Source organism: Carassius auratus, chromosome 9 (assembly GCF_003368295.1).
Source record: "Carassius auratus strain Wakin chromosome 9, ASM336829v1, whole genome shotgun sequence".
Classification (NCBI taxonomy): Eukaryota; Metazoa; Chordata; class Actinopteri; order Cypriniformes; family Cyprinidae; genus Carassius; species Carassius auratus.
Genome location: NC_039251.1, coordinates 26,552,586 through 26,580,177, shown reverse-complemented (window position 1 = coordinate 26,580,177; position 27,592 = coordinate 26,552,586). Strand labels below are relative to the sequence as shown.

The following is a 27,592-nucleotide window of genomic DNA, read 5'->3' as shown; positions in this document are numbered from 1 at the left end:
TCAAGAATATAAATTTGCATTCATATATGTTTATATATATATATATATTTAAAAAAAAAAAATCAACTTGCCACATCCTTGAACTGCAAGAATCGCACCTGCTGCAACTCTGCATCACCAGTAGGCTGTCATAAATAAACTTCTGGCATCTGTCTGCTGTCAAGAAGTTCTGAAACAAGCTGTTTTTATCACGGTTCAGTTTTAACACATTTTTTCCCCCAATGAAAAGGAAGTCTTTATTAGTATGAACTTATTTTGTATTTATCAATTTATTTTTGTCTAGGCATAAAAAGATCAAGAGACATATCATTTCTTTTTACCTAAAATGCAAAGTCATGAAGCATGGCACAAACATTGTTTGGTTGCAAGACACTGCTGTGTCCATCAAACGGATTGAAGGCAAAGCTCAGCAATCATAAGAAATCATATCATAGAAGGGAAGAAATGGGAGACTTCATCAATAAGCTTCTCATAAAGTCAGCACAGCTCTTCCTGGAAGCCGTAATCCCCCACACGTGCAGGGAAAACACAATCACATTGTGACTTCTCACGTGATTTCTCGAGTGGGATAAACACTGCCATTTCATGTGACATCGAGTTTCCTTCCGTTCTGCTGTTTGCAAAACCAAAAACCAACAACACACTAATTAAATTAGACATCAGCTTCAGAGATGCAACAGGAAACGGTGAAGAGGGAGAGAAAGCAAGATGACCTCATCATTGGCTCTGACCTCAAGAGGGTTTGAGGTCTCTGGTTGACTCGGCTCAATACAGGACTGCCGTGACATCTGTTAGTCAGATCTGACTGAAGTCTTCCTGTCAGGGTCATATAAATAAATACGGTTCCTTTTGCTCATAGTTCTCCCAGGAGTGAGTCTTAATGAGCTGCTCTGTTTTATTCTAATTCATAATAACCAGCACATACTCATCTTAATTACCTACAGCACAGCACCTCCAGCTAAACAGCCACCTCAGTCCCTATGGACCATCCTGCAGTCTTGTGCCTGCGATTACAGATTCATCAGAGACAATTAGAAGACTCCCCAAATGCTAGAAAGACACTTTAGCCACTAAAGTTCACACCTCTGACACATCTTTTAAAGCGGGATCGATCAAAAATTATTGGGTTTTTGCATTTCATGTTTTTAAAAGCATTTCAGTTGGGAACTGGTAAAACACCTACTCTGAATTGAATATCTGTGATGAAATTTGTCAAAGTACATGGCTTTAGTCAAAGTTCATTGCTAATTTTTAATGGTCATCAAACAGGATGGACTGGGTTGATAAGATGGATCAACTTATTTCCTTCTTTCAAAAAAAGAAAGAAAGAAAGAAAGAAGTGATAATACCTACAATTCTGAGCCTGTCCTCCAACAAAAAACGACCATATAAGTCGTTTGTGCAAGCATTTATTACGACCTATATTTACGTCTTAAAGTTAAGCGCCCTCTAGCGGGCTTAAAAATAATGACAGTATTGTGTTGCGTCTGTCGTCATGAAATGATGTATAACGTCATTACCAATCGAAACACACGTTTATTTAAATGCAATGTGTGGGCGTTTTACACCGATCTCACAGTATTTCCTACATATTTTACTACTGTAGGTGGCTTATTCGTTCGAATGACCACACCTAACCCCACCCCTAAACCTAACCCTCACAGAAATCATGCTAAATTATGATTTATTGAGCATATACATTTTCGTGCACATCTGTTCCCTGGGATCGAACTCATGATAGCATGATTACATATCAAGGTATAACGCAATAATCTACTGAGCTACACGAAACACAAACCAGAGGGCAAATAAAAGAGTACAAAACATTAATATGAAAACGACCTTTTGCCGATAGGGGCACAATTGTAGTATACACTCTGATGGGTCGTATTTCAGGGATTTGGAGAAACAACCTATACAAGCGTATTGGTTGTAGGACAGGTTGACAACTCTACAGTGATGTTTCCCTTACAAGACTGCATTGCTTATAAATAACGTTAACATTGTAATTCACAACCTGAATGAACTGTATGGTATTTAAGAGTGCAGATTTCTAGATTTCAGAGGTTTTGTACATGTCCTCTAACAGAATGTAGCCTGCAGGAAGGATTAGTTCGGTAAAACAGATCTCTGGCAGAGCATGTGGCCATCCTCCACTCAGGAGAAGAAGAGAGACTTGGGAAGACAGAAGGAAGAAAGGCTTGTCTTAACTGCCATGTTCTAGAGGCAGTCCTGAGGGAGCTCAGGGAGTCTGTCTGGGCCTGTGTGGACACAGCTTGTAATAGAAATACTGAGCCAATCCGACATACAGATCTGCGGCAGAGGAAGTGAGATGGACAGTAAAGGATAGATGGGGAATGAAAGATTCCTTTCGTATGTGTGTATAGAGAGTGAATATCTGAGACTAAATCCCCTCACCTAGAGAGAGTGTAACACAAGACTTCGGCTCTAGCAGTGGATGAGGCACGTAAGTGCACAGAGAGAGACGGTCCCCTCCTTTAACATCAAATACAGCAGAAAGAATCAGGAGGTCACAAATTGAATTAGACCGGAAGAAAGGGCCAGGCCTGGACCTGCAGGAAACAGCACTCCAGAGATACACAATTACTGCTTGTTTGCTTTAATGTGTGTGGGGCAAGACGTGTGTGCCTCTGTGTGTTGTATTGATGTGTTCTGTTGCAGTGTTACATCATGGCCAGCCAATCACAGCTCATACATGTGACTTCCTTCAGTTTAGAAAACAATAAAGGAGTGCTGCTGAAATATATGAATATTTATCAAATTGGCACGACAGCAGTTCAGATTTCTTCAAATGCCCTGCTAACATTTTCACTGGCTCAAACATAAATTTGTTATTATGAAATAAAAAATTATATTTGCATTTATAAATGTAATATGTCTCACTATAAATGCATGCAAATTTCCTGAAAAATAACGATTGACTATCACAAGTCAGTTTTGATAACATTCCAAATGTCATTTATTGTGAGTGTATGTTGTGAATCTGTGGGTTGCCATGTGTTCTATGTCTTTGTTTGTTCAGCACTTTGCTTGCTGTTTTTAAATGTGCTATATAAATAAAACTTGATTCTTATGTGTATTTTGCAGAGTATTTGAGACGTATAAACCAATGTTTTGTCTGCTATGTATTTTTTATGGTTATTAGTCTTGCAACATTAACTTAGCAACATGCTAATGTCAAACTTTTATTAAATTAATTGAGAGTCAATCTGTTTTAAGTATTAACATGGAGTACAGCTTTTATAAATTTTGAGTATTGTAACATTAGCTTAGCAACATGTTACTGCCAAACTCAACTGAAATCAATTTTTGATTTAAGCCATTGTGCGTATTTTCGTTCAGTGTGCTATGTATTTTTATGTTTATTAGCTAACACCAAACTCTGAAATCAGTTGTGAGTCAAGCTGTTGTGAGTGTTTTCCTGGAGTGAGGCTTTTATAAACCAATATTTTTGCGTACTAAGTATTTTTAAGTTTGATTATTGTAGCATTAGCTTAGCAACAAAAAATAAATAAATAAAAACACGCCAGCTTACTCTTCCATAAACCCAAATGTAAGGTTAGAGTGTGCTTAATGCAGCAGTTCTGAAACAGGAAGCCTCAAAGGGAGCTGCAAAATTGCTTAAAATCATTAAAGAAGACAAAACCAGCTTGTAAAAAAGCTAAAATAGCTATAAATCTACAAGTAAACTGACATCTTTTTCTTTTTTAAAAGGGTGGTTGACTGCTTTTGTTCTAGGCTTAAAAATGCATTATATTACACACAAATTACCTTTATTCTACACTGCTCTGTCCCTTCTCCTATGAACACTCTGATGATTTATGAAGCCCCTCCCTCAGAAATACGCAATAGGCTCATATTGGTTAGCTGGCCCAGTGTGTAGTGATTGGCTAAACTGCCTGGTGCAGTCCTGAAACATCACGCCTCTCACCTTAGTGGCATATGCTCTGGTTGTATTGTAAACAATGACATTATCAATATCGCTTATCAATCTGAGGCCAAAGAGACCCAGAGAATATTAGTGAAGAGGGCCGAGCAGAACCTGTGCAAGCACAGCTCTTACAGGACATTTCAGAACGGTATGTTCAGAATGGTAGCATTTTTGTAACAGTAAAAAGTGTTGGCCAGCAGGTATTGCACATTTTTTTTACACTTCCTGTAACTATGTGAAAAATATCTGTCTCTCTATACACAGAGTGTACAGCTGGAATACAGTTCATTGACGAGTTGACGAGAGAGAGAGAGATACAGAACAGAGCGTGTGCAGAGCAGGGGATGTGAGGAACAGAATTAGGAACCACTGCTTTAGAACATTGATTTTTAAACTTGTGAATCCATTAGAATTGTTAGAAGACAGAATTGTGATTCGTATATGAATAGATTTTTTCATACACCCGTAGATTTGAGGGTACGGCAACAACTCTTCCTCTTCTCTAAAGTAGCACAAACCCCCTTAGCTGCTTGTTTCCGGGGGTAGTGTTTATGTACATTTTAGTGTTTGTGATGTCACCAATCTGGGAAGTAACTCGTTGTATGCAGGCATTAAACTGCCATAACTTTAAAAAGACAGTATCTTCGTCTGCATTGAACTTTCTTCGTTGTAACTTTGCAGATATTGTTTATGCTCAAACAGCAATATTACACACTAACTAACTTCAGTGAAATCACAATCAACCACCCCTTTAATTTATTCTCTTAAATCTATCATTATGATTTTAGAACCAGGCTTCTTGTTGTCTTGTAAAACCTAGATATGGAATTTTAAAATTGTGATTTCTAGACCTGGAAAAGTCATGGAAGCTAATAAAATCTTAAGAAGTCATTTCTATAGTGAACATAAATTGCTAACTGTGAATAAAAACTATTATTCTTAACTTCTCAATATAACAAATGATACACAGCTGAAAAACACAAGTTCATTATTCTTTAAGGGAATGATTTTGGAATTTAATTAATTGTCTATAATGATTTTATTTCATTATTTAAACACTTTCAATCCTATATAATATTATAATTATATTTGTGTAAATAAAGTTTGACCACCAGCAGCTTTGTCATTACACAAGAAGTACCAAAATCACAGTCTAGATTCAGGCCTTTGATTATTGTCTCAGACAATGAGGGGCCTTGGAGTCAAAAAGGTTGAGAACCACTGGTTTAATATCTCCGCAGTTCACACACATTTGAACTTGTTTCCTCATTGAGCTCCTCATTATGAAACAAGAACGAATGCCTTCGCTTTATGACCATTCGCTCCAACAGAGAAAGACACTTCCCACATCCAACTTCATTTATCTTCCATTTCATATCTGTCTCGTCTCTAAATGGGAATTCACATTGGTAAATACGCCCATGTGTGCACAGAGCTGACAGTAATTGCTTGTGGTTTTACAAGTGTTCCAGACATTGGAAAACAATGATCACACGAGTGCCCTACAGGCCACGAGCGCATCTCTGGCCCGTGCAACGGCACTAGAATAGGGTCGTGATCCTTGGCTTTGTCCTCTGGCTTTCCGCTGAGCCTCTGTGCCATGTCAAAAAGGCCCCAGGGCTGAGGACGATAAGCCAACTCCAGGGACACGGAGTGGCATATGAGCCTCTAAGCGAAAGAAGCCTCGTCCGCAAACCCTCCTTTCACCATCTGCCCTTCCAGGAAAGGTTAAAGAGGACTCGAGCAGGAAGCATTGATTTCAACGATTTGGAGACCGTTCTAGTTGGAAAGGATTAAGGAGGTACCTGCTGCTCTGGCAGTGGCAGGGCTAAATGAAAGGTCTGGTTACTGTTGTTTATGGCCATGTGCTAGGCTTCCATGCCTAGATGCAGGTGAACGATCCCTGCAGCAAGATTATTCTCTACCTGAGGAGAGTAAACAGTCACACTTGCCAGTTTCTTTCTCTACTTCGGGTTCATCTAGTGTGGGTGGGCGAGTTGGTGTATGGGTAGGTGAGGTTAAGAAACATTTCCATAATAGTAATAATGCTTGAATGTGCCTGTACAGTGGAGAGGAGATTTCTCATGTGGATTGTGGATGAATTGCTCATGTTTGGAATAGTTCATCCAAAAGAGAAAATTGTTTTTCTCATCCTCATTTCCTTCCAGAGCTTTTGTTCTTCTGTGAAACATAAAAAGAGACATTCTGAAGACGTGTTCCATGTATTTGCAATGAAAAAGGACCCGAATCATGATTCATCAGTATGTTTCATCACGTTTTCATAAAATTGATCTCGCATCTAGCAGGAAAAAGGCTATAACCACACGAATGCAAAACTCACATGCTCTGGGTAATCTTATTCATGTGTAAAGATTCAACTTTATATGTAGATAAATGTTACCTGTTTTATACTAAGCAATACCAAATTTCCAGAATTTCCTTTAAGACTTATTTTTTTTTTTTTTATTTTTTTATGTCAAGTCAATAATTATGTTTCTTCTTTTTTTATCAGTTATGAAGGGTTTTAGGGTGGTTGTCGTTAACATTATATCAGTTAATGAAATATATGTTTTAATTTAAATAAATGGTAAAAAGAAAATTGCTACTGTTTACATACACAAGAAAATACAATTTTACTACCTTTCTGCTTCAGTATTTCACATTTAATTTCAGGTGTTACTTGCCGCTTCTTTGCTATTATTTGTGAATTTACTACAGCAATTTCTAAGTGAAAACGGCTTCAAAGTAAATCTACAGTAACTGCTTTTTTTCAGTGACTTTTAATATCCCACTATAATAAATAGAGTCAACTGTAAGTAGTTTGATTGTCCTGAAATGTAAACAACTCTGACACAATCAAAACCATACTATGTTCATTTCATCTTCACAACCAGCCTCACAAAGCAAAATTGCAATTTGAAGTGGGACTATATAATTGTGGTAGGTGAAGGGATAGTGTTCAGAAAACCAGCTTGAAAACAATCACAATTTCACCATTCCATTCAGTGCTGCAAGCACCACAGCAATGACACACTTCACCTTCAAGATCTCTTCATGTTTCTATGATGGATCTCTACAAGATGCGAACCCGCCCTCTGTATGTTAATCACCACTGATATTCAGCGCCAAAAGTGCCTGTTCCCGGATGAGAACACGGGGCAGCACGGTGGAAATCGCTGTCTTTCCATCTCATTAATTTTCCTTGCAAACAGAGATCCGGCAGGTCCATGGCTCTTTAGTCCCATACATATTTAATGCCCAGGGGAAGAGGAGGCAGAGGGCCGGATTCTGCTCCCTCTGCAGTCACCATGGCTTAGACAGTGAATAAAGTGCCCTTACAAAGTCTCACTGTCGTGCTGTCAAGAGGGCAGCATCTCGCCAAAAATGTCATTATCTCCCCACTTGTGTGCAACAATGTGCAGGCCACAAAGGTGAGGAGGCGAGCAAACACACAGGGAGAGGGAGAAGATGAGGCAAAGATGTTTTTAAAAAGAGAAAAAAAGAGACAAAGAGAGACATGATTGTTTTCCCCTGAAATATAATTTCACTTCATGAAGCACAGGGGTCATTAAACTGACGTTCCACAATTCAACACACAAAGAGCAGTGCTTGTGCAAAGGTCACACGAACATAAGAACAGATTTGCAATTTAGATTGTGTTAAAAGGATGCCAACTCCCCCAAATTCAGATTTTTATTTCATTACGACTAGGTGATACTTCCAACACTTTCTAGTCTGCATTTCACTCACTGATTAGATGATGAAAAGGAGGAGGACAAAAAAGAAAAGACTTGTGCTTCACGTGCAACTACAGTGCCAAAACTACGTACTACATATATTAGCCAGGAAAGTCTGCTCTATCAAATATAATACTCAGCCAAAACAAATATGTAATTGTATACTGTTTCTAACGAGAAAAGGAATGTGAAAAAAAAAAAAAAAAATCAGACTATTATTTCATATGCCAGGCTTTATAAGGTAATGAATTCAAGTCTCTTCTAGGGGCTAAACCCAGACTGACCCATGGACAAAAAACCTGGTCATGTTCAAGGGAAGACACCTGGGCCCCCTTCACATCCACTAGCAGCTGTCAGTCAACATCTGTCAATCAGAGTCATTCTATCTGGCAAAAAAGCCCTGTGAGAACAAGCATCTCTCCACTAAGTGCTCCTGGGAAGAGGCAGTCTAGGTAGCCAGATGTTTGACTAAAGGCATAAGATCTGATTCACACTGCAGTGTATCTGGTCAAGAACATGGATGGTTGACACATAAAGTGACCAGTCACAGATTGTTTTGTTCATACCTCCAGTTTAAGGTCAGAATTATTGAAAATAGATTGCACTCTAATAATAGACTGTAAACCTGTATAAACTCAGTTATCAGGATTTCTGTCTAAGAACATAATGAAAACAAAGTATAACATGAACTACTTGTGCATAGTTGCCTTGTAAACACAACTTTTTGCATGTGGACAGAAAAAAAAGGATGTTGTTTAAAGCTGGCCAATCAGATTAGAGTTTGCCAGTTTTGTGTGCAGTATGCATCAGATGGTCAGTATAGGGACTGTGGGCGGCCCATGCAGCCTGAGGCTGAAACTAGGGAAGAGGTAACAAAACAAATCTTTCTCTTCGTTTTCATGTATTTCCTTAACTCCCTCTCATGCATGTATACGCACACATTTAGACAGATGGAGGATTATGAATTTATTTCTTCCAGAAAGTTGCTTTTCTGCCTTAGGTTGTCTACAGGCTTTTGGATTTTGGAATGGGAAATGGAAAAGTAATTTTAGGAAGTGTCTAAACAATCTATGGATTAATGTGGATTATGCATTGGATTTGTGTACCATCTGAAGTGTACATAGTTGATGTATGGCAGGATATGTACAGAGCATAATCCATATTAATGTGTCAGTTTTTATTAGTAAATTAAACCTTTAAATCAATAAAAATAAAACATGCAAAACAATATAAGTATTTATTAAAGGAAAGAATTAATACCCAACATTTTAAATTTGCTGAAAATGTACTCATTTTTGGCTTCAAGTTAAAAATTCCTTAATTGTGAAATTATTTATTACAAACAAGCAGCTTTTCATTTTACAATATGTTGATTGGACTGGATTTGTTTGGATTACTTGTGGATTATCATGATGTTCTTATCAGCTGTTTGGACTCTCATTCGGACGGCAACCATTCACTGTAGAGGATCCACTGGTGAGCAAGTATGTAATGCCAAATTTCTCCAAATCTGTTATGAAGTAGAAGCAAACTCATCTACATCTTGGATGGCCTGAGAATGAGTAATGTTTCATGAAATATAAATTTTTCAGTGTGTATAAAACACTTAGCTATGACTAAATTTACAATATCACACAGCAAATTGTATTAATCTGAATAATACTGTTTCTTTAATCCTAAACTATTAATTCTGAGTATGGGTCACCACTTGGCTGTATGTCACTTCACTTTTTAAAAAATACATTGCTATAACATAAAATGTTATAGAGCTTTGCAACACCTAGATGTGAATACAGCTTTAATGAAATATTAAGACTGTTGATGGGGAGAAAATGAGCAAAAATACGGATTGTTTTTGTTTTCATTTTCAGTGTGTCTTATTCCGGAAATACTACTACCAGTATGTATTTTGTGCTTGTTTCAGCACCATGGACAGGTACCAAATCACTCTCATATGTAAACCTGAAGATAAACAAATGCATATAGGAAGCAAGAGAGACAGAGAGAAAACAAACAAACAAAAAAAATGAAAGAGATAGAGGCAACAATCTGCTGCACACCCACTGAAACCCTGTAGTGGGTAATGTACGTTACAAAGTGTCCTGCTGTCCATTTGGCAGGACATTTTGCCCTTGTTTTCTCATCCCACATCACAGGAAATATGAACTCAAAAATGTTATTGTTTGGGAATGGCATGTTTCATATGCTGTTCTGTGCTGTGGCAGCTGCAGCTGCTCAGTAGTCGAATGCTCTGTTAAGGTACAGACTAAAAGCAACAGTCCTATTTCATGCATGTGCAACAGCAACATGATTCATCACCATGACTGAAGAGGAATAGAGAAAAAAACCTGAACAATGACTGGAACAGAATAGCCTTCCGGGGATTACGCAGAAAAATCACTGCTGCGCTATTAACGTTATTGAAATTCCATAAAGCACTGCGCCACCTCTCTCTCGCTCTCTCTCACACACAATCTTTGTGCTTTCCTATCTCCTCCTAGATCGCAGGACACCTAGGACCATAAATCTCAGACTGTTTCAAATGAGAGGACATGCCCTCAGCTTCATCCTTCCACACTGAGGTAATTGCCATCTTTGAGAGGAGTCCCTGTGGATAAAAACATCTTAAACAAACCTAAGATGGTTTGCTGCTTTAAGCAGGTCTTTTTGCCTTGCTAGCTGAAAGGTGCCGAAAACCAACCCCCAATTCTACTCTGAGTTAGCAGAGAACAGCACACAAAAAACTTTACACTGCAAGGTACCAAAAAGAACCACTACACTACCATGGACATTTACCATGTTATTATTTTAAGTACCATTGTATTTACATGACACTTCACAGCAAATGAATAAGGCTATCATTGTATATAGTGATGTCACTATATATAAGATACCATGAAACTACCATTTGATACTGTACCAACGTATTCCCACATTTGCCTGTTTCAGCTAGTGCTGTCACTTGAGCACACTCACAATAACTAGCAATATAGTATAACAAAATGATTATTTAATATATATATATATATATATATATATATATATATATATATATATATATATATATATATATATATATATATATATATATATATAATAAAAAGTAATTAACCAAATAATATCTGACTTTTTTATATTTCATATTTATAAAAATGCTGAAACATCTAGCTAAACTGGGATCTTTGAGTTTAGTTGAGATTTTTTCTTCGAGCTGCATTTTTGTGTAGCTTGCCCATCAATTCTCATTTGTGTCATGAATAGGTAGGCTTTAGTGGATTTGCATAATATTTAGGAATCATCTGAACACACCCCACGGTAAAGACATATTGCTGGACGTTCAAATAAGCTCCTTTCCATTTACCCCAAACTTGTGCATTGAAGGTGCCCAAAAAAATCCACCTCCAGTTAATCCACAAGTGCGCGCGCACAGTGTATCCGCGCACGTTCTCGCGCGCAGATGACAAAACAGCGGACCATACACATGTAAGAGCTTTTTTTCATATGCTTAACGTGAAAGAAATGTGACAGCATACCTGACGAGCTTCTGTTAGAAGCCGTCAACAAACAAACCAACACCATAGGAAAGGCAGCGTACGCCTACCGTGCACTCTTCCATACACGTCCGCATCGAATATACATCCGTTTCATATTTCTGAACCAAAAGCTCAAACTCTTGGTATTTCTCCTGAGCTCGTCGGTCGTAGCGTTGGTAAGCCTGGACGCACTGGCTGCATCCCGACGCATCAGCCATGTCCAGACTACATGTCAAATTGTCCGGACTCGTAAACCCGTGAAACAAATCCAAAAGCGAGTAGGAGTTACAAAAAGAAAGATAGAAATCGCTCAGGTTCCACTCGGAGAGGCCCGAGCACACGGCTTCCGCCTCGTCAAAAGTCAAGCAGTTTTTGGAGAAGCTGTCAGGATGACAAGTTTCAAGTCTCCACAGAGGTTTGGTAGAATTGCCTATAAAAATAAGACTCTGCTCTCTCTGATGGCTGGATGAAAGTATATGGTCCGTGTGCTCCAGCCGTTTGTCTCGCGTCCTCGTCAGTTTCGCCTCGGCGCAGAACCACAGATGATCAGAGAGCAAAACGGTGATAAACAAAAGAGAGGCTAAGGACAGTCGCCATCTCTGGGCCCTTTCCGAATCGGTAAATAATGGCTTTTCGTCCTCTCGGGGTGCGAAGCAGATTTTTAAGCCTTCATCTTGCTGCCGACACGTCCAAGCACCCCTGGTCATATTTCAGGAAAGAGCAGCACTGGCCGACTCCACCGTGACGGCTCCTCTGCCACAAAATGCATTGATTTGAAATGTTTTCTTCCCGTTCAACAGCGCTCCTGGCAGCTGTATCCGACTCTCTGGGCTAGATGAAGCCACGCGCGGTCATATCTCCGTTATTGGCATGGCTCGCCGGAGAAAAAGCGCTTTCTGTGTGACAACATGCCTCCTCTGTTCCCGTATCTCCTCAAGGGAAGGCGAGACGCTGAACGAGCTGCTCTTTCCCTATCTGGGCGGACTGCCTTCGATCTTCTCTGCTGTTCATCATCATCATCTTGGGTCCTGTGTTAAGTTGCCGCCATGTTCGTCTTGAAACACTTTTTGGGGAGCTGGGTCATTTGCGTCATCTCCATCCTAGCGCAGTAACACAGATCTACAGACTACAGGAGATGGATATCCGCGTGCGCGCGCGCACACGCACTCACACACTCACTGGACGTGTCAATATGAGAGATCACCCATAATAAATGCACATTTCCCAGTACGTGTTTAGAATTCAAAGCCGTTCACCCCCTTGTCCTTCCTCTTGTCCAGATTCATAGTCCACTCATCTTCAGCATCCAGTCACGTTTCAGTCAAAAGCAATCCGTTTTACAAGCGCCGAGCAGAATAAAAGACGCAGTGTGGACGTTTAAAGACGCGATGGCGTTAAATAACTGCGTTTTGGCGGTGCGTAATGTCCTTTAAATGCGCAAAGACGGGAGGAAAAGGACACCACAATATGTTGCGTAAACGAGATGAAACGACATTTGCATGTGTCGTTCATCCAGTTCAGGCTGAAGTTTATTAGTATGCAGCGTGTAACTGTGTGTAAGGAGCCGGGCACAGGAGAGACAACTGGGCGTCAAAGCAGCACGTTGGAAAGCAAGCGCGGAAACGTGAGGAGAGAGTATATGTGTATGAGAGAGAGGGAGAGAAAGAGAGACTGAGAGAGAGACAGATACTGTATATTTGTCCCCTAACAGTCCAACATTGTGCGGCATGGCCCTGTTTGATCCTGCATTTGAAAGCAAACAAAGTGTGCACACAGTGCACAATCCCCTCGCGCTTGGATTTCCGCATTTCTGCCTGTATTTGGGATCTGAACGTGAGGAAAGAGCAGAAGCTGTCATGTAAATAAGTACTTTTCCCCATTTACACACTTTAACTCACCAAAACACTGTTAGATTCTATTGCTTGCCTTGGAGTAGCCTACCAAGTATATAGTCCTTTCCTTAAAAATTGCACCCCATAGACAAAACTTCCTGATACCAAAATAAAATGTTTATTTGATTGCAATTATATTATTAATATAGTTAACAAATATAGTAGAATATTAACTCATATTATTTAACATAAATTAATATTTATAAAGCAAAAGAGTTCAAACTATGGAGCATGCCCCCTTTATAACTTAATGCCCCAATATTCTAAATCAGTGTGTAATAAATAAAGTGATACATGATAAGCATTAATGTTTTGTCAGCATTCTATAAAAGGATGATTCTAAAATGTTCCAGAAGTGTACTGTTTCTATGGTTACCATAAGGTTATCATTATCACTTTATTATAGATTTACATATCACAGAAATGTCAAGTGTTTTTATGTGTTTTTATTTTTGTTTTACTTGTATGGGCATCATTTGTCATTTGGATAACTGCGCTAAGGACAGCACAAGATTATACCTGAAAACAGATTTTATCTCTAAAATATTTTATTAAATGTAGAGCATAAACTAATGAAAAATAAAATGTCAAATGGAGTTATATATATATATATATATATATATATATATATATATATATATATATATATATATATATATATATATATATATATATGTAAATATAACAGAGCTATGATGTTAAAATACCCCAAAGCCTGAGGCAAAAGCCCCCGGGGCTACAGATTTTAGCCTGGAGACACCATGTTTTGCCTTTCTATCAGTAAAAATTAGGCTGTGAGGAAACTGACATACTCTAGAGTCAATTGAAGGTCCTATATACATCACATTTTTCTAACCAGATGCTTTCCAGACTTTTCTGTTTCTTAGAAAGACATTTTTAGACTTGCATTAGCTTAACAATTAACCGCAATATGCAAATATAATATACTCGCTCTTTCTCTCTGCATCTTGAAAATATCTGTTATTATATAAGATGTACGTTAATTTCTTATGAGTTACGATCTGCAACATTTTAATTATTAGATATTCTCATGGATCACATCAGTTTCACACTGCATAAAGACAAACATGTGTTGACCAAAGTGCTGTGGTGGTTTTGTTGCCATTTAGTTTTTTATAAAAAAAAAAAAAAAAAAAGCCCCTGGAAGCCTTTAGCTCCATTACACTCTGTGAACCTAAATGCAGTTAGGGAAAACACAAAAAGATTTGTTTGGATGTTGTTGCACTTGCTATTGTCATCACAGCTCTCATAATGGCTAGATTATATTACTGATGAACCCTTCCCGGGTTAAAGATTTTAGAGGAAGTGCTTATCACTCATTAGAGAAAATCAGATGGCAGAGCAAGAGGAAATCAAAGATTCACATGGAAATAATGAGGATTAACAGTGCCAAGACTGATCATCTGCTGCCGATCTGAACAGAGCTCAACCTCTCCCATCGCAATATTTCATGAAAAGGCCCAGCCTACAGGAACACATAGACATTTCCTTGAAGGAACATTTCTGCTGTAAATATATTTTAATTATACATCACAAAAAAACAAAAAAAAAAACAAAAACAAGTTAGTGTTCCCTTGTTTTCCAAATTTTTGGTGTCACCCTAAGGCTAGAATCTCATCTACTCAGTGGAAAATTTGCCTGTTCGTCTTCTAGAATATTTTCAGTGTTCTCGCACAACACTTTCAGCACACTCATTAAGAGATCTAAATTATGAATTGCGAGATGAGCCGGGGTGAAAATTGAGCACAGTGTCTGCATTAAAATCAAGACGATGAGTAGCACCTGTAGAGCTCATCTTCATTATGATGGTGTTTATGGACTTATCATTACACCAAGGGTTTGGTCTTGCTGTCAGCCAATCAATAAGTTATGGCAATGTTATCTGTCCAGTGGGCAGTAAACTCTAATGACATAACAGCTCAATGAGCCCCCTTCAAACAAACATACTCTAGAGAGCCGGCTGGTTCACTGCCACACACGGGGACGTGCTGGGAAGGGGGAGGGCTGTTCCCCCTTACCCATCTGTCACCAGTTACTCGTTCCCTGTCAAACTTTAATATAGGAGATCAATGTAATGATCCCAAGAAACACCCCTCTTTCAAGCAACTATTCATTTGCTGCATTATTGTTATTATTTTTTTCAGATGACCTCAGGTTCGCCTCCCATCATCATAGCAACAGAGTAACCCATAAGACCTGACAGAACACCCTAAGGGTACATATACAGCAGTTTTATCATTTGTCAAACAGAACCAAGGATCCCGTAGTCCTGTGGACTGTGTGTTTGGGACATTTGTAGTGGAATAAATGGTAGTCAGAGATATTAAGCGAATGAGATGACTTCACCCGCAGGCAGTCTCTGCCTAGAGCTTGATTCCTGTCCAAAGAGAATGAAATATGGCCAAGCATCTCTAACAACTTACTAGACCACAGCAAAGGCATTGATCTGTTTTCCTTAAAGGGATAGCTCACCAAAAATGAAATTCTCTTAAAACCATAGTTTCTGTCAAAATTCTGTCATCAATTACCCAAAGGCATAAGACTATTCTTAATCTTCAACACATAAATTAAGATATATTTAATGAAGACTGAGAGATTTTTGGCTCTCCACTCAAAGTCCAAACATTGTACAGTTAGTACAAAAAGCCATTATACAAGGAAGACAAGTGGTTTAATTCAGATCTTCTGAAGAGACACAGTCGCTTTACATGATGTATAATTTAATATATAATTTAATGCAGGCTTTTATTTACATATAAACACTGATCAACACACATACATAGACCACATCAAATGTGGTACATGAAAGCCCAAGAATACTTGATGTTTTAAAATGTCATAGTACTGTTTACCTGGATTTTCAGTTGAGGAATGAATGAATGAAATGAATGAGAGTGAGATGGCTGGTTGGTGTTTTAATGCTATTCAGCTTCCTTGGATATTTTGTTAGAGAATAGCACATTGATAATTTCTTCAAAAGCATTTTCTGAGTAGTACCATTTCCTAAGAAAACGTAAAATAAATGCATTCCTTTGCTTGTAAACAAGGAACAGCGCATCTGGGCTCTATGTCAGAATAATGGCCCCTGCATCGGCAGCTCCACATGCATGCATCATGGTACTGTTGTGATGCGAATAGAAGACTGACACGAAAAATAATAAATTATTGAGTTTTATTTTATTAATGAATTATTTTTTTGTTTTCTTTGAGCACAAAGTATTTTAGTAGCTTCATAAAATGAAGACTGAACCACGGATGTCACATGGACTATTTTAACAATGTCCTTACTACCTTTCTGGACCTTGAACATTTTAGTTGCATCTATTCAGTCTATGCAGGATCATAAAGCTAATTTCATTAAAAATATATCTGATTTCATTAAAAAAATATACTTTAATTTGTGTTACAAAGAAATTGGATGAATTCATTTAGGGCTGAACTATACCTTTAAGAACTTTAATGTGATTCTGGAATGTCTTTTTCAGCACTGTGCATATATTACAGGTATGTGATACATGCAATTAATGAAAATAAAGATGCATCTTTTACATTTTAAGTAAACTATGAATTTATTTTTCGGTACACTGTCCCTTTAATGGAGAAAGCAATGGATGAGAAGCCTGTGATAATGTATTGTTACAAGCTGTACTGCAAAATAAAAAAAGATTAGATATTACACAACAACATGTGTACAGATCTAGCAGAGACTGAATCTTGTTTTGTGCACATGGCTTTCGTTTATCATGTTTGTGTCTCTCACCGTTCAGAAGTGCACAAAGGAAGCCTGAATCAATTAAGGAGCCGGGTATCATAGAGGTTCTGTAATTAAATGCATTGTGAGTCTCAAGGTCCTTGCACCGCCCCCAAGGCCCGTGTTAAATGAATGAGCAGATCACAGAGTTGATAAATTAATGCAAAATAGCATGGAGAGGGACAGGACAGGGATGCTGACTTTGACTGCTTATAATACAGATATTGGTTTCACTTTCTTTGCGAGTTTATCCAAAACATGTCTAATTTAGTTAGCCCTAAAATTTAATTTACTTACATCCATGGCATTGCAGATCTGTATGACTTTTTTTTTTTTTTTCTGTTGAATACAAAAGGAGATTGTTTGCAGATTTTGTAAGCATCCTTCAAATTCACTGTATATATATATATATATATATATATATATATATATATATATATATATATATATATATATATATATATATATATATATATATATATATATATATATAAAAAAAAAAAAAAAACTTGGATATTTTACTAAGCTTCTCTCTTTGTGTTCTGCAGAAGAAAGGAAGTCATACAGGTTTGAAACAACATGAGATTATTGAGTACATAAAGGCCACTTCTAGCCAATTTGACACCCTAGGCAAATCCCTATTAGCGCTCCCCCAGATTGAGTGTTTGTATGTGTGTGTGTGTGTGTGTGTGTGTATGTATATATATATATATATATATATATATATATATATATATATATATATATTCTTTTCAGACACCAGTTTCTTGTCACATTCAAATTGGTTGTCATAGTAATAACACTAATTTGTGGAGATTCAGCACACTGTGAGCTCCACAAATCCGAATGCATTATTTATAAACTGACTGTTAAGATAAACATTTAGCACAATTTAGTAGTTTTGGATTTGGATACATGTTTAGATATTATCAATGGCTACTTTTTGTATGTATCTGTTTTTTGTTCAATTGTTTTGTTGTTGTTGTGTGAAACATTGATTTTAAGTGTCAGTTACTGCATTATTATTTCAGTCAACACTATAAAACCCTTTGTTACCCCAAACTACATATAAAACCCTGATCAGTGGCATAACATTAATCTATCCAGCTCCTTAATGCTTTGCTACTCATTAACACGTGAACTTCCCCTTTAAATAATGTGATTCACTGCCCTCTATGTGAGTGATGCTGTTCCCATTAATTTGTGATTTAACTGATTCAGCATTTCAACATCTCCATTTGCATGCATTAAACTCGACAAATCATTTTAATTAATAATGTATTATTCTCATGAATTACCAAATGTTAATATACCAATATATATTGGCTGTTAAAGTTAAAATGGGAATATTACATGACACACTGATCCTGTAACAATCAATTGGTGCAAAAACACACCTTTTGGGCAAATCTCGCAAACATGATTTATCAACTGCCAAAAATACTGCCTAAACAAAATACTGATTTTTTGCACTTTATTTACTGTACCAATATATTGTATTGGTCTTGAACTTAGCTTTATTGCATGGCCAAAATAAATAAATAAATAACTTGTCTTGCCAAGGCATTGACAGAGCCCATTGATCTAATGGCATTGATGAGCTCTCCAAATGTGACCGCCTAGCTCACCTATGTGTAGAAATGGCACTGGAGTTCATGGTGACACAAGTTACCTGGTGGAAATGTCTGAAGCCACATGCACAAGATGCTTGTGTTGCCATGATGCAGAATGTACAGCAAGCCTCCCTGCTCTACAACAATTTGAAAGGAACTTTTTACAGCTTTGTGACAGAAGTTTTCCTATGCAGGCATAGCCATGTGTTAATAACCACATGCAAGGTGAGCTATCAAGTTAATCTTTACAAATGCTCAGTTTATTTGGGCAGAAACAGTTTTCAGGTTCAGTTGTCAGTTTTTTAGATAATGATTATTGGAGTGGAGTCACAGGCATTTAAACACACACACACACACACACACACGCACACACACACAAACACACACACACACACACACAAACACACACACACACACACACACACACACACACACACACACACACGTTTGTTTTTGTGAAAAGTGGGGACATCCCATATGCGTAATGGTTTTTATACTGTAGAAACTGTATATTCGATGGCCCTACACCTAACCCTGACCCTCACAGGAAACATTGTGCATTTTTACTTTCTCAAAATAACTCATTCTGTATGATTTATAAGCGTTTTGAAAAATGGGGACATGGGTTATGTCCTCATTAGTCACCCTCTCCTTGTAATACCTGTGTAATACCCATGTCATTATACAGTGTTGTGTCCTGATACGTCAAAAAAACAAGAGCACACACACACACACACACACACACACACACACACACACACAAACACACACACAAATGCAGGTGGATAACATTCTTAAATGTTTAAGATCACTAATTTAATTGATTAAGGTACAAATGAAACACGCACCTTCCAATATAAAATTAAAATCTGCTTTGGAGAATCTCATGAAACACATCCAGGTTAAATTTCTAATCCAACCCCAGTAAGACCAGTGAAAGTTTGCTACATCGTAAAATTTTATTCATTACACATTTCCCCACCAATTCTCCCAGCTACTTCTGAAATGTGGAGTATTTTACTTACAAATACTTTACTTGAAGGTACAATACAGAATTCTGAGCTCTCTACTGACACCCATGGTTGAAACATGAAACTGCGGGTTATTTATTCATGTATGCATGTATATGTTTTGTTTGTTTACTTTAGAAAGAAGTTGATTATGCTTGCCAAGGGCTATTCATTTAATCAAAAACACAGTAACAACAGTAACATTATGAAATATTACCATTTTAAACTATTTCAATTATTAGTTCAGTTTTAATTAGTTTTAATTTCTATAAAAAAGTTATGTCTTTACTGTCACTTTAGATCAATTGAATGCATCCCTGATAAATAAAAGCATTAATTTAAAACTTTTGAAATGTACATACAGTACATGTAACATCTTCTGAATGTGCAGTGGCAGAAACATAAAGGTATACACGCCTCAACAGAACAACGTTCATCTGATCATTAGCCAGCCCTCCTGGTGGCAGAGCCTCAAAATGTTGTCTGTTCTGTTCATGGCTCGCAGTGAACTGTGCTGCAGTAATTTGTCGGTGGAGACAGTGAGCATTCCAATAGAGCTTGTGAAAGCTCAAAGCTCAGCTATTTACTTCTCGAGATCTGCGGGAAATATCTGAGGTGTGACTTTTGACCTGCCATCCTCACAGCTTTCAAACACACCCTCACAGCATCATCACACAACTTCCCCTGTGTCTCACATCACAGCTTTCGATAACTAAATCGCAAGTACATGAGCACACCATCCTGACCCTGGGCTGCAGTTCATAAAATTCTCACAGAGAAGCTGTGTACCTGCTGAGTTCCTTTCAGATGTACACAGAGTGAGTGAGTCAGAGAGAAATGTGTAAACACGTTTGAATAGGCTAACATTAGACAACTAAATGTAATGGCCAGGGACCTTAATTTTCAGGCAGTTCTGCATTTCAGATCAATGACACAGCACTTATTTAACTGAAATAATAAATAAAAAAATATTTAAACAATGCAATTCAGTGGCTTGAATAAAACTTTTCTATTATGAACAAGGTTGTGATTACTTGATACTCAATTCTGATATTGGGGTGTAATGATGTGTTGATGTTTCCTTAAAGACCAAAATGTCTGGTTGACAGAACTGCCTTGACATTTTAATGAAGAAAGAAAATCATTAAACAAACGCAATTCTTGGAAAGTAAACCTTGGAAATCTGCATAGTCTTTTGTATTTCCTTCTAAAAAAAAATAAAAATAATAGGAAAAAAAAATACTTTGACAAATAAATGAAAATTATTTGAAAATAACTTCTTTAGTTGCTAAAATAGAGAGAGAGTTTTTACTTTGAAAAAAAAAATATTGAAAGGCTTTTTTTAAAAATAAAGTCTGGTGTAAGGAAATAAATGATGAACGTTATTATTATTTGCTATACACTATTTTCTTGTCGTAAAAATGGGCCATTTGTAAATTCTATGGGTCTGGCTTCTGATCTCATCTGCGTCCACTCTGTCCAGCTATTTTTAGCTAAACAAAAAATTTGCTTTGCTGCTTGATATTGAAAGTTGGTGTGTCTTATATTATTTTAATGTATTATCTTAATTATGAGCACACTGGCTTGTGGTGCAAACTGTTTTACTGTGTACTGCATGTTGTTATTCGCCTCCTTATTTAACTATAGCTATATTTATTTTTCTGAAAAGAAAATCCCTTTTCTTTTCAATGCCAAGTCACTTCTTGTTAAACCAGGTATTGCCCCTGCATTTAATGTCAATTGGTTCTGTCCATCTCTGGGTCATGTCACTGTCAATCACACCCACACGCCCCTCCCTCCTCTTTGTGGATTTGAACATATGCCTCCAGCCAGCTCGACTGCCCACGTGCCCATTTCTGCTTCCACTTCCCCGCCCTGTTATAAACATACTACATATGAATATCAACACACACGTACTCACACCCCACGACACCTGAAAGGTGGCCAATCAACAACATATGTGTGTAGGGTGTGCCAAAGCCAAAGAGGCATCTCTTTAATTAGCCACCCGCTGCTTTCTGGCAGTGAGGTGATGGCGGGAAAGTGCCCGTGTTCACGTGACCCCCATCTGAGCTTCTCACTGCAGTCTGGAGTTTTCTCCTTTTCCGACGAACATGAGTCAGACCCACCAGGAGAATTAGTGATTTGCAAACACGCAGCTGAGACGCCTGATGGAGGAGAAGAGCCATGATGTTTGGATCAACTCATGCTGTGCATTTACAGTATGCCTGTATACACTGAAAAAGTTGAACTTTAAAAATTGTTCAGGTGGCTATAACTTTCTTAAGAAGACAAATTCACATGATGTAAAATCTGCCAAAAGTATAAAAATGACTTATTTAGATTTTTTTCCCCCTACCTATTAAAATATAAAAGCTTTGACCGCCAATTACAATTCATATGATTTTAAGAAGCATTTGAAGTGGAAGACATCATAACTGCAGCATACTGGAAAAAAATAAAAAAATAAAAAACTAATATAGTTATCTTTATAGTTATCATCTTTGGGGTAAACAGGCCTCAGGTAAAAACTGTAAAAGTCATGGTGACAGAAAAACTGTCTACTGAGACTGTTGTTTGTTATGCACCTCATTCTGGACAACAAAGTGCTTGTGGTCTTGAACTGTTGAAGTCAACATCACATGCACAGTTATAACATGATTGCTTATGAGTCAAATAAATAAATAAAACTCAGGAAACACTTTAAGAAGCATACACAACAACAACAACAACAACACAACCATATTAAGTATTTTCTTTTAAAGGGATAGTGGTACTGAACAATATGAATATTGAGTTGTACCTGTTTAACTAAAACATGTATTAAACTATTGCGCTCACTGATTCACCTGTTGGAAACAAACAAACGAATAAATAAATAAATAAAACTATACAGTGATAGTAAAATGTGCCATCAGGCAAATTAAAAACATGCACACATTGCAAAACATTGAAAGTCAAATGAGCAGTGAGTGTAGAAGACCTAAGAAGCCATGCAGTGCTTTTTGTTTTTTCTTTCTCTTGATCTTGACAAAACAAAATATTTGTTTTCTTAAACAGTATTTTCAAAATACATTAGTACAATGAACTCTAAATATATATACGAAATATTTAAAATATTTATATTATTTAATTCTTATCAGTAACCTTTCCAGATGGAAACAGACATTGAAAGTTATTTTTATAGTTATTTGTTATTTTATTTGTTTTTGTGAACACTGCAAATTATGTTGGGATCATGAGAAAATAAAAATTTTGTTATATCAAGACCATAGTAAAAAGGGCTTCTTAGGGCATCCAAGCTGGCACTAAAAACATATTCAGTTTTATCCAAAGCAGATAAATGTGAATCTGGCAACATTTTTATTATGTTGGCTGGTGCACGCTCTGTGGCATTTTAATGTTAACAAAAGAAAATAAAGATAAAACACATTTGCGGAACCAAGTCCTAGCTTGTGCTAGTTCTTAGCTTTCATCGTTATTATCATATTTCATGATTCACAGGACTCACAGCCCAAACAACTGCTGTACCAGGTGAGCTAAAGAGCACATTTACTTTCTCAGAAAGCCATATATATATATATATATATATATATATATATATATATATATATATATATATATATATATATATATATATATATATATATATGCAAATATGTCATGTAAATGTCAACGAACTGCATGAAATTAAGTCTTTTTTATATTGATAAACCACCCATGTAATCATAATTTGTGTGAAAAGGAAGACCATTTGTTGTTTGAGCCTATGTTGAATATTAATGCAGTACTGTAGTACTATAAGCTACAAATAATAATAATAATAATAATATAAATAAAAAAGATCCTATAAAACTTATTAAATGTTTGGTCTTTTTTTAGCATTATTTATTTGAACAAGGAATCATTTTCAGTGACTGCAGTTTTATGTTTGACTGAGAGGCACCTGCTCCACACTGGCTTTCACCCCAGGCCTGTTGGTTGTGGACGGGGCATGCTGTAACTAGATCACGGAGCCTTTGATATGGAGCCGACCTCCAGATGAGCTCAACCTTGATCTACAGCAGCAGAGATGGAACATGAAAGGACATAGAGTAGGTTGGTGGTGGTGTGTTTTCAGAGGCCTCAGATGCACTCATACAGTCATCCATAAACAGTTAAATGTCAGCATTATTGGGAGGGTCAATATAAAGCTTTCTAATTCAAATTCTGTTGAGAAGTTAAAATATTAGTTTATCTGTCAGACATGACTAAACAACTGCATGAATATCATATATACCTATAAAACATACAGATCTAGTCTGTTGTCAGTTCAGTAGGTTCAATTTCTTCAGAATCAATTTCTCTGAACAAGTTCCTACAATCATGAGAAACATGGAATAGTGTTGGCGACGCTAGCATAAGTAGCTTGGTTGTTTCCAAAACTGCACAGTTTTTCTAGTAACATTCAGAATTCCCAACAAATAGTGACTAAGCATAACTCATTGTTTAAAACATCAATGTTTTTTTTTTTTTTTTTTTTTTATCATGCTTCACATCTGACTTTATACACAAGACAAAATACACAATTATTAAAGTCACTTACCTAAAATTCCTCTTTCTCACATTCATTTTAGAGAACCTGTACGTTCTGACATTTTATATGATTATCAGATTCATTTCTTTAGGTTCAAAGAGACACACTGATTCCCATAGAGACACCTGTTCTTTTTATTTATTTAATTATTATTATTATTGGAAGCGATACAAAACATATTACTATATTTACAAAAATAATTGAATAAACTTTGAATTTAAAGGCTAAAAAAGTTTGCTGATTATATTTTATCACACACATTTTGTGTGAGAAAATGTGTTTAATAAAAACAAATAGAGAAATAAAATTCTCTGTTTAGAGATAAAAAAAAAATATATGACAGTCAGTAGCCTATATATAAAAAAAATTATAAAAACTACAACATTCATACTTCATTTTCTTAAGAAGTCTTAACGCAAAGCTGAACTTTGTATTTGTAATTTTTAATTAATTAATAAATTTATTTATTTATTTGCTTTTAAAGGCATACCTATTCATTAAGACCTATGTATCCAAGTTTATTTATTTATTTATTCATTCATTCATTCATTCATTCATTCATTCATTCATTCATTCTATTTTATTTTATTTTATTTTATTTTATAAACATGGCAGACATGTCATTGCATCACTTTGAGATGACTCAGTCTCCATCTCTCAGAGGAAATGCACCTGTCACAACATGATTTTGTTACTAATACTTTACTGTTGATTCCTTAGTACACAGAATATTCCACATATGGACTGCCACATATGTTCTGAAGAGAGAGAGAAAAAAAAAACATCCAATATATGGTTGAATTTCCTATTAGGTTTGACATTTCAAGACAAATGTTTTGTGCAGTTGGTGATTTATCTCTGATGTTTAACAGCTTTTGATATCATGATAATCTGAATGATTCAGTTGTAAAGGACGGTCTTTATTTACCTGACAATCTCTGGGCATAATTTCTAGTTTTAATAGCTTAGAAATTGTCAAAAGCCACGCTGATCTTGACAAGTCTATAATGTATAAATTTTTGAGTGATGTTATGAATGATCAAGCACAAATAGCTCTCGATATGACATGCCAATTTAGCGTGTATAGATGATTTGATGCCATTTGTGTCAATCACATAATATTAGTGGCTTCATCTCTTAAGTATTTAAAGTGATTAAAGTGTGGACACATTTTCAAGGGACGTTTGTGTATGCGTAGGTGCATGTGTCTTTTTGACAGATTTAACAAATGCATTTCATGTCCTCCCTGAAGCACAATGCACACATGCCAGGATACCTACGACCTCATGCAATCAACTTTAGGCTCTGAGGATCCCCTGTTGGCTGTTGTGTGGCTTTAGGATGCTGTGATTGATGAGAAGAGGGGACAGCGATGAAGGCTGAAGAAGCAGAGATTACTCTCAACCTCAAGCGTTTCCTCCCCTCTTGTGGCCTTCCTCATCACTTGAATGCACCAGGTGTCTGTCTCACTGATGCAGCTTGACGATTTGGCCTAGATTCCCACAATCCAATCAGGACCCTCTTCTCCCTGACTCTGGTTTCAAACAGGGAGCCCACGCTGCTGCTGACAGCTCTCCGTTGTTCCCGGAGGAGGTCTGAAATAGTTATTTACCTAGGTCTGAGTGGAGAATCTACAGCCTTCTGATCTCCAGCAACTTTAGTATCTGAGAACTGTCAGTGTGTGTTAATGATTTTGCAGGATATTCTATGTCAATGGACTGTTTCATTATTCTATCATACTGTTCTCCTAACGCACTAAACCTGCCCTCTGGCAAGAGTTCATCCAACAACTGTGATGTGCAATAGACTATAAAAAACACAAAGAAGAGTTTGAAGTCACTGTAGCTTAGGAAATTTGTGAAGAAGACTGATGTCTTATTTTTGTTTAGAGCTTAAATAATGATGCATTTAGAGATGCAAATGTATTTAGAAGTAAAGCATACAACGACCACAGTGTAGTTGTCATGATCCAGTCACTGAACTTCCGTTAATTCACCACCAGAGGTCATTATCCACAACACAGACTCTCATACTATACAGTGCACCCTGGACTACATTTCCCATGCTCCATTGCACCAATCACAGTCAGCTGATAAAAATCACACATGCACCTGAGACCAATTACACACACAAATCACAATAAAACAGACATGCTTTATAAGCATTAGACTTCCTTTAACACACTGCCGAGTATTGTTCTGCACATATCCCTCCCCTGATGATTGTGGCGATATGTAAGCCTTTCCGTTTCTAGTTTTCATAGTTTAGTCTTTCTGCCTTTCCATGTTAGTTTCTAGTTTTCATAGTCTTGTTTCAGTTCCTGGTTTTCATAGACTTATGTTTGTAGTTTTCATAGTCTTTTCTCTGTTTCTTTTCATAGTTTAGTCTTTTTCTTGCCTTGCTGCATTTTGACCCTTTTGCTCTGGATACTGGATTATCCCTCTTGCTTGGCCCTCTGGATATTGTTCGCTCATCAAAGACCCACGCTTGCCCTAGGAATATTATTTGTATTGCCCTCTATATACCTGTTTGCCAGTGTTTGACCCATGCCTGTTATGACCATGTCTCAGTGTAATAAAAGCTTGCATATGGATCCGCACATCTCACAACTCGTCAGGCCCGTTACAGTAGTACAGTTATGCAGTTACTTGGGAGTATATTATTTATTTATTTTTTCTTCTAGTGAATCAAAATCACACAGCGCAAACTGTATAGTCCAAATCCCAAATAAACAACTCTTATGTGTTGGTATCCACTTTCTAGGCAATCAAAAACCTAAACTGTTAAATCCGCTCCCCAAACAACTGACTCTATGTCTTCGTTCTTATAAGTGAATCAAACCAACAGAGTGCCATATATATAGTCCAATTTCTGAAAAATTATTTTTTTTTAGTGAATCAAAACCATTCAGCGCAAAACCATAAAACCAACTTAGGAATCGGTTATTTTTATTGAAAAAAAATTCATACAGTGTACAGCATATAGTCTGATTGAAGAAAAAAATGAATCGTATAAGCCAGATCGTTTAAGTCAAAAACAAAAACAGTAGCCTTGGAGTTCTGGATGAATTTTTATTTTAATTTTTAGTGAATCGGGGGCATGCATTGTAATTAAACTTAAATCCCAGAGGAATAACTCTTAGTTAGTTCTTTTTGGTAAATTAAAATGATAAACTTTACATTTGTGTTTGTTTAATAGTGTTAGTTAAGCACAACTCTTAACCACTTCTTACAAATGTTTAAATGCACCTTTTCCATCATTAAAAAAATTGATTTCTCTTACAAATAATTATTTTAGAAGTATAAATAATTAGTGCAACCATTTATGGAACTCTTAAGGAACTGTAATTATTAAGAACCTGAACCAGAATTAGGTTAAATCCTTATTTTATTTTATTTCTCTTACATTCGCATTTTAGTGATCAGTCACAATTGCACTCGACCACATTAAAATCCAGACGTAAATACACCCAAGATATACAGTATTGTGACTGAATCATTGAAACTT

At 36.8% G+C, this 27,592-nt stretch overlaps 1 protein-coding gene across 1 annotated transcript in view; it reads right to left on the bottom strand.

Annotated features, from left to right (window-relative positions):
* The window catches only part of LOC113108915 (transmembrane protein FAM155A-like), a 122,980-nt gene extending 109,776 nt beyond the window's left edge, over positions 1–13,204 (bottom strand). Inside the window, exon 1 of the mRNA XM_026272335.1 lies at positions 11,291–13,204. Within this exon, the coding sequence (XP_026128120.1) occupies positions 11,291–11,929 (639 nt within the window). The 5' untranslated portion in view covers positions 11,930–13,204. The remainder of the gene's footprint in view (positions 1–11,290) is intronic.
* Positions 13,205–27,592: the final 14,388 nt, after the last annotated feature.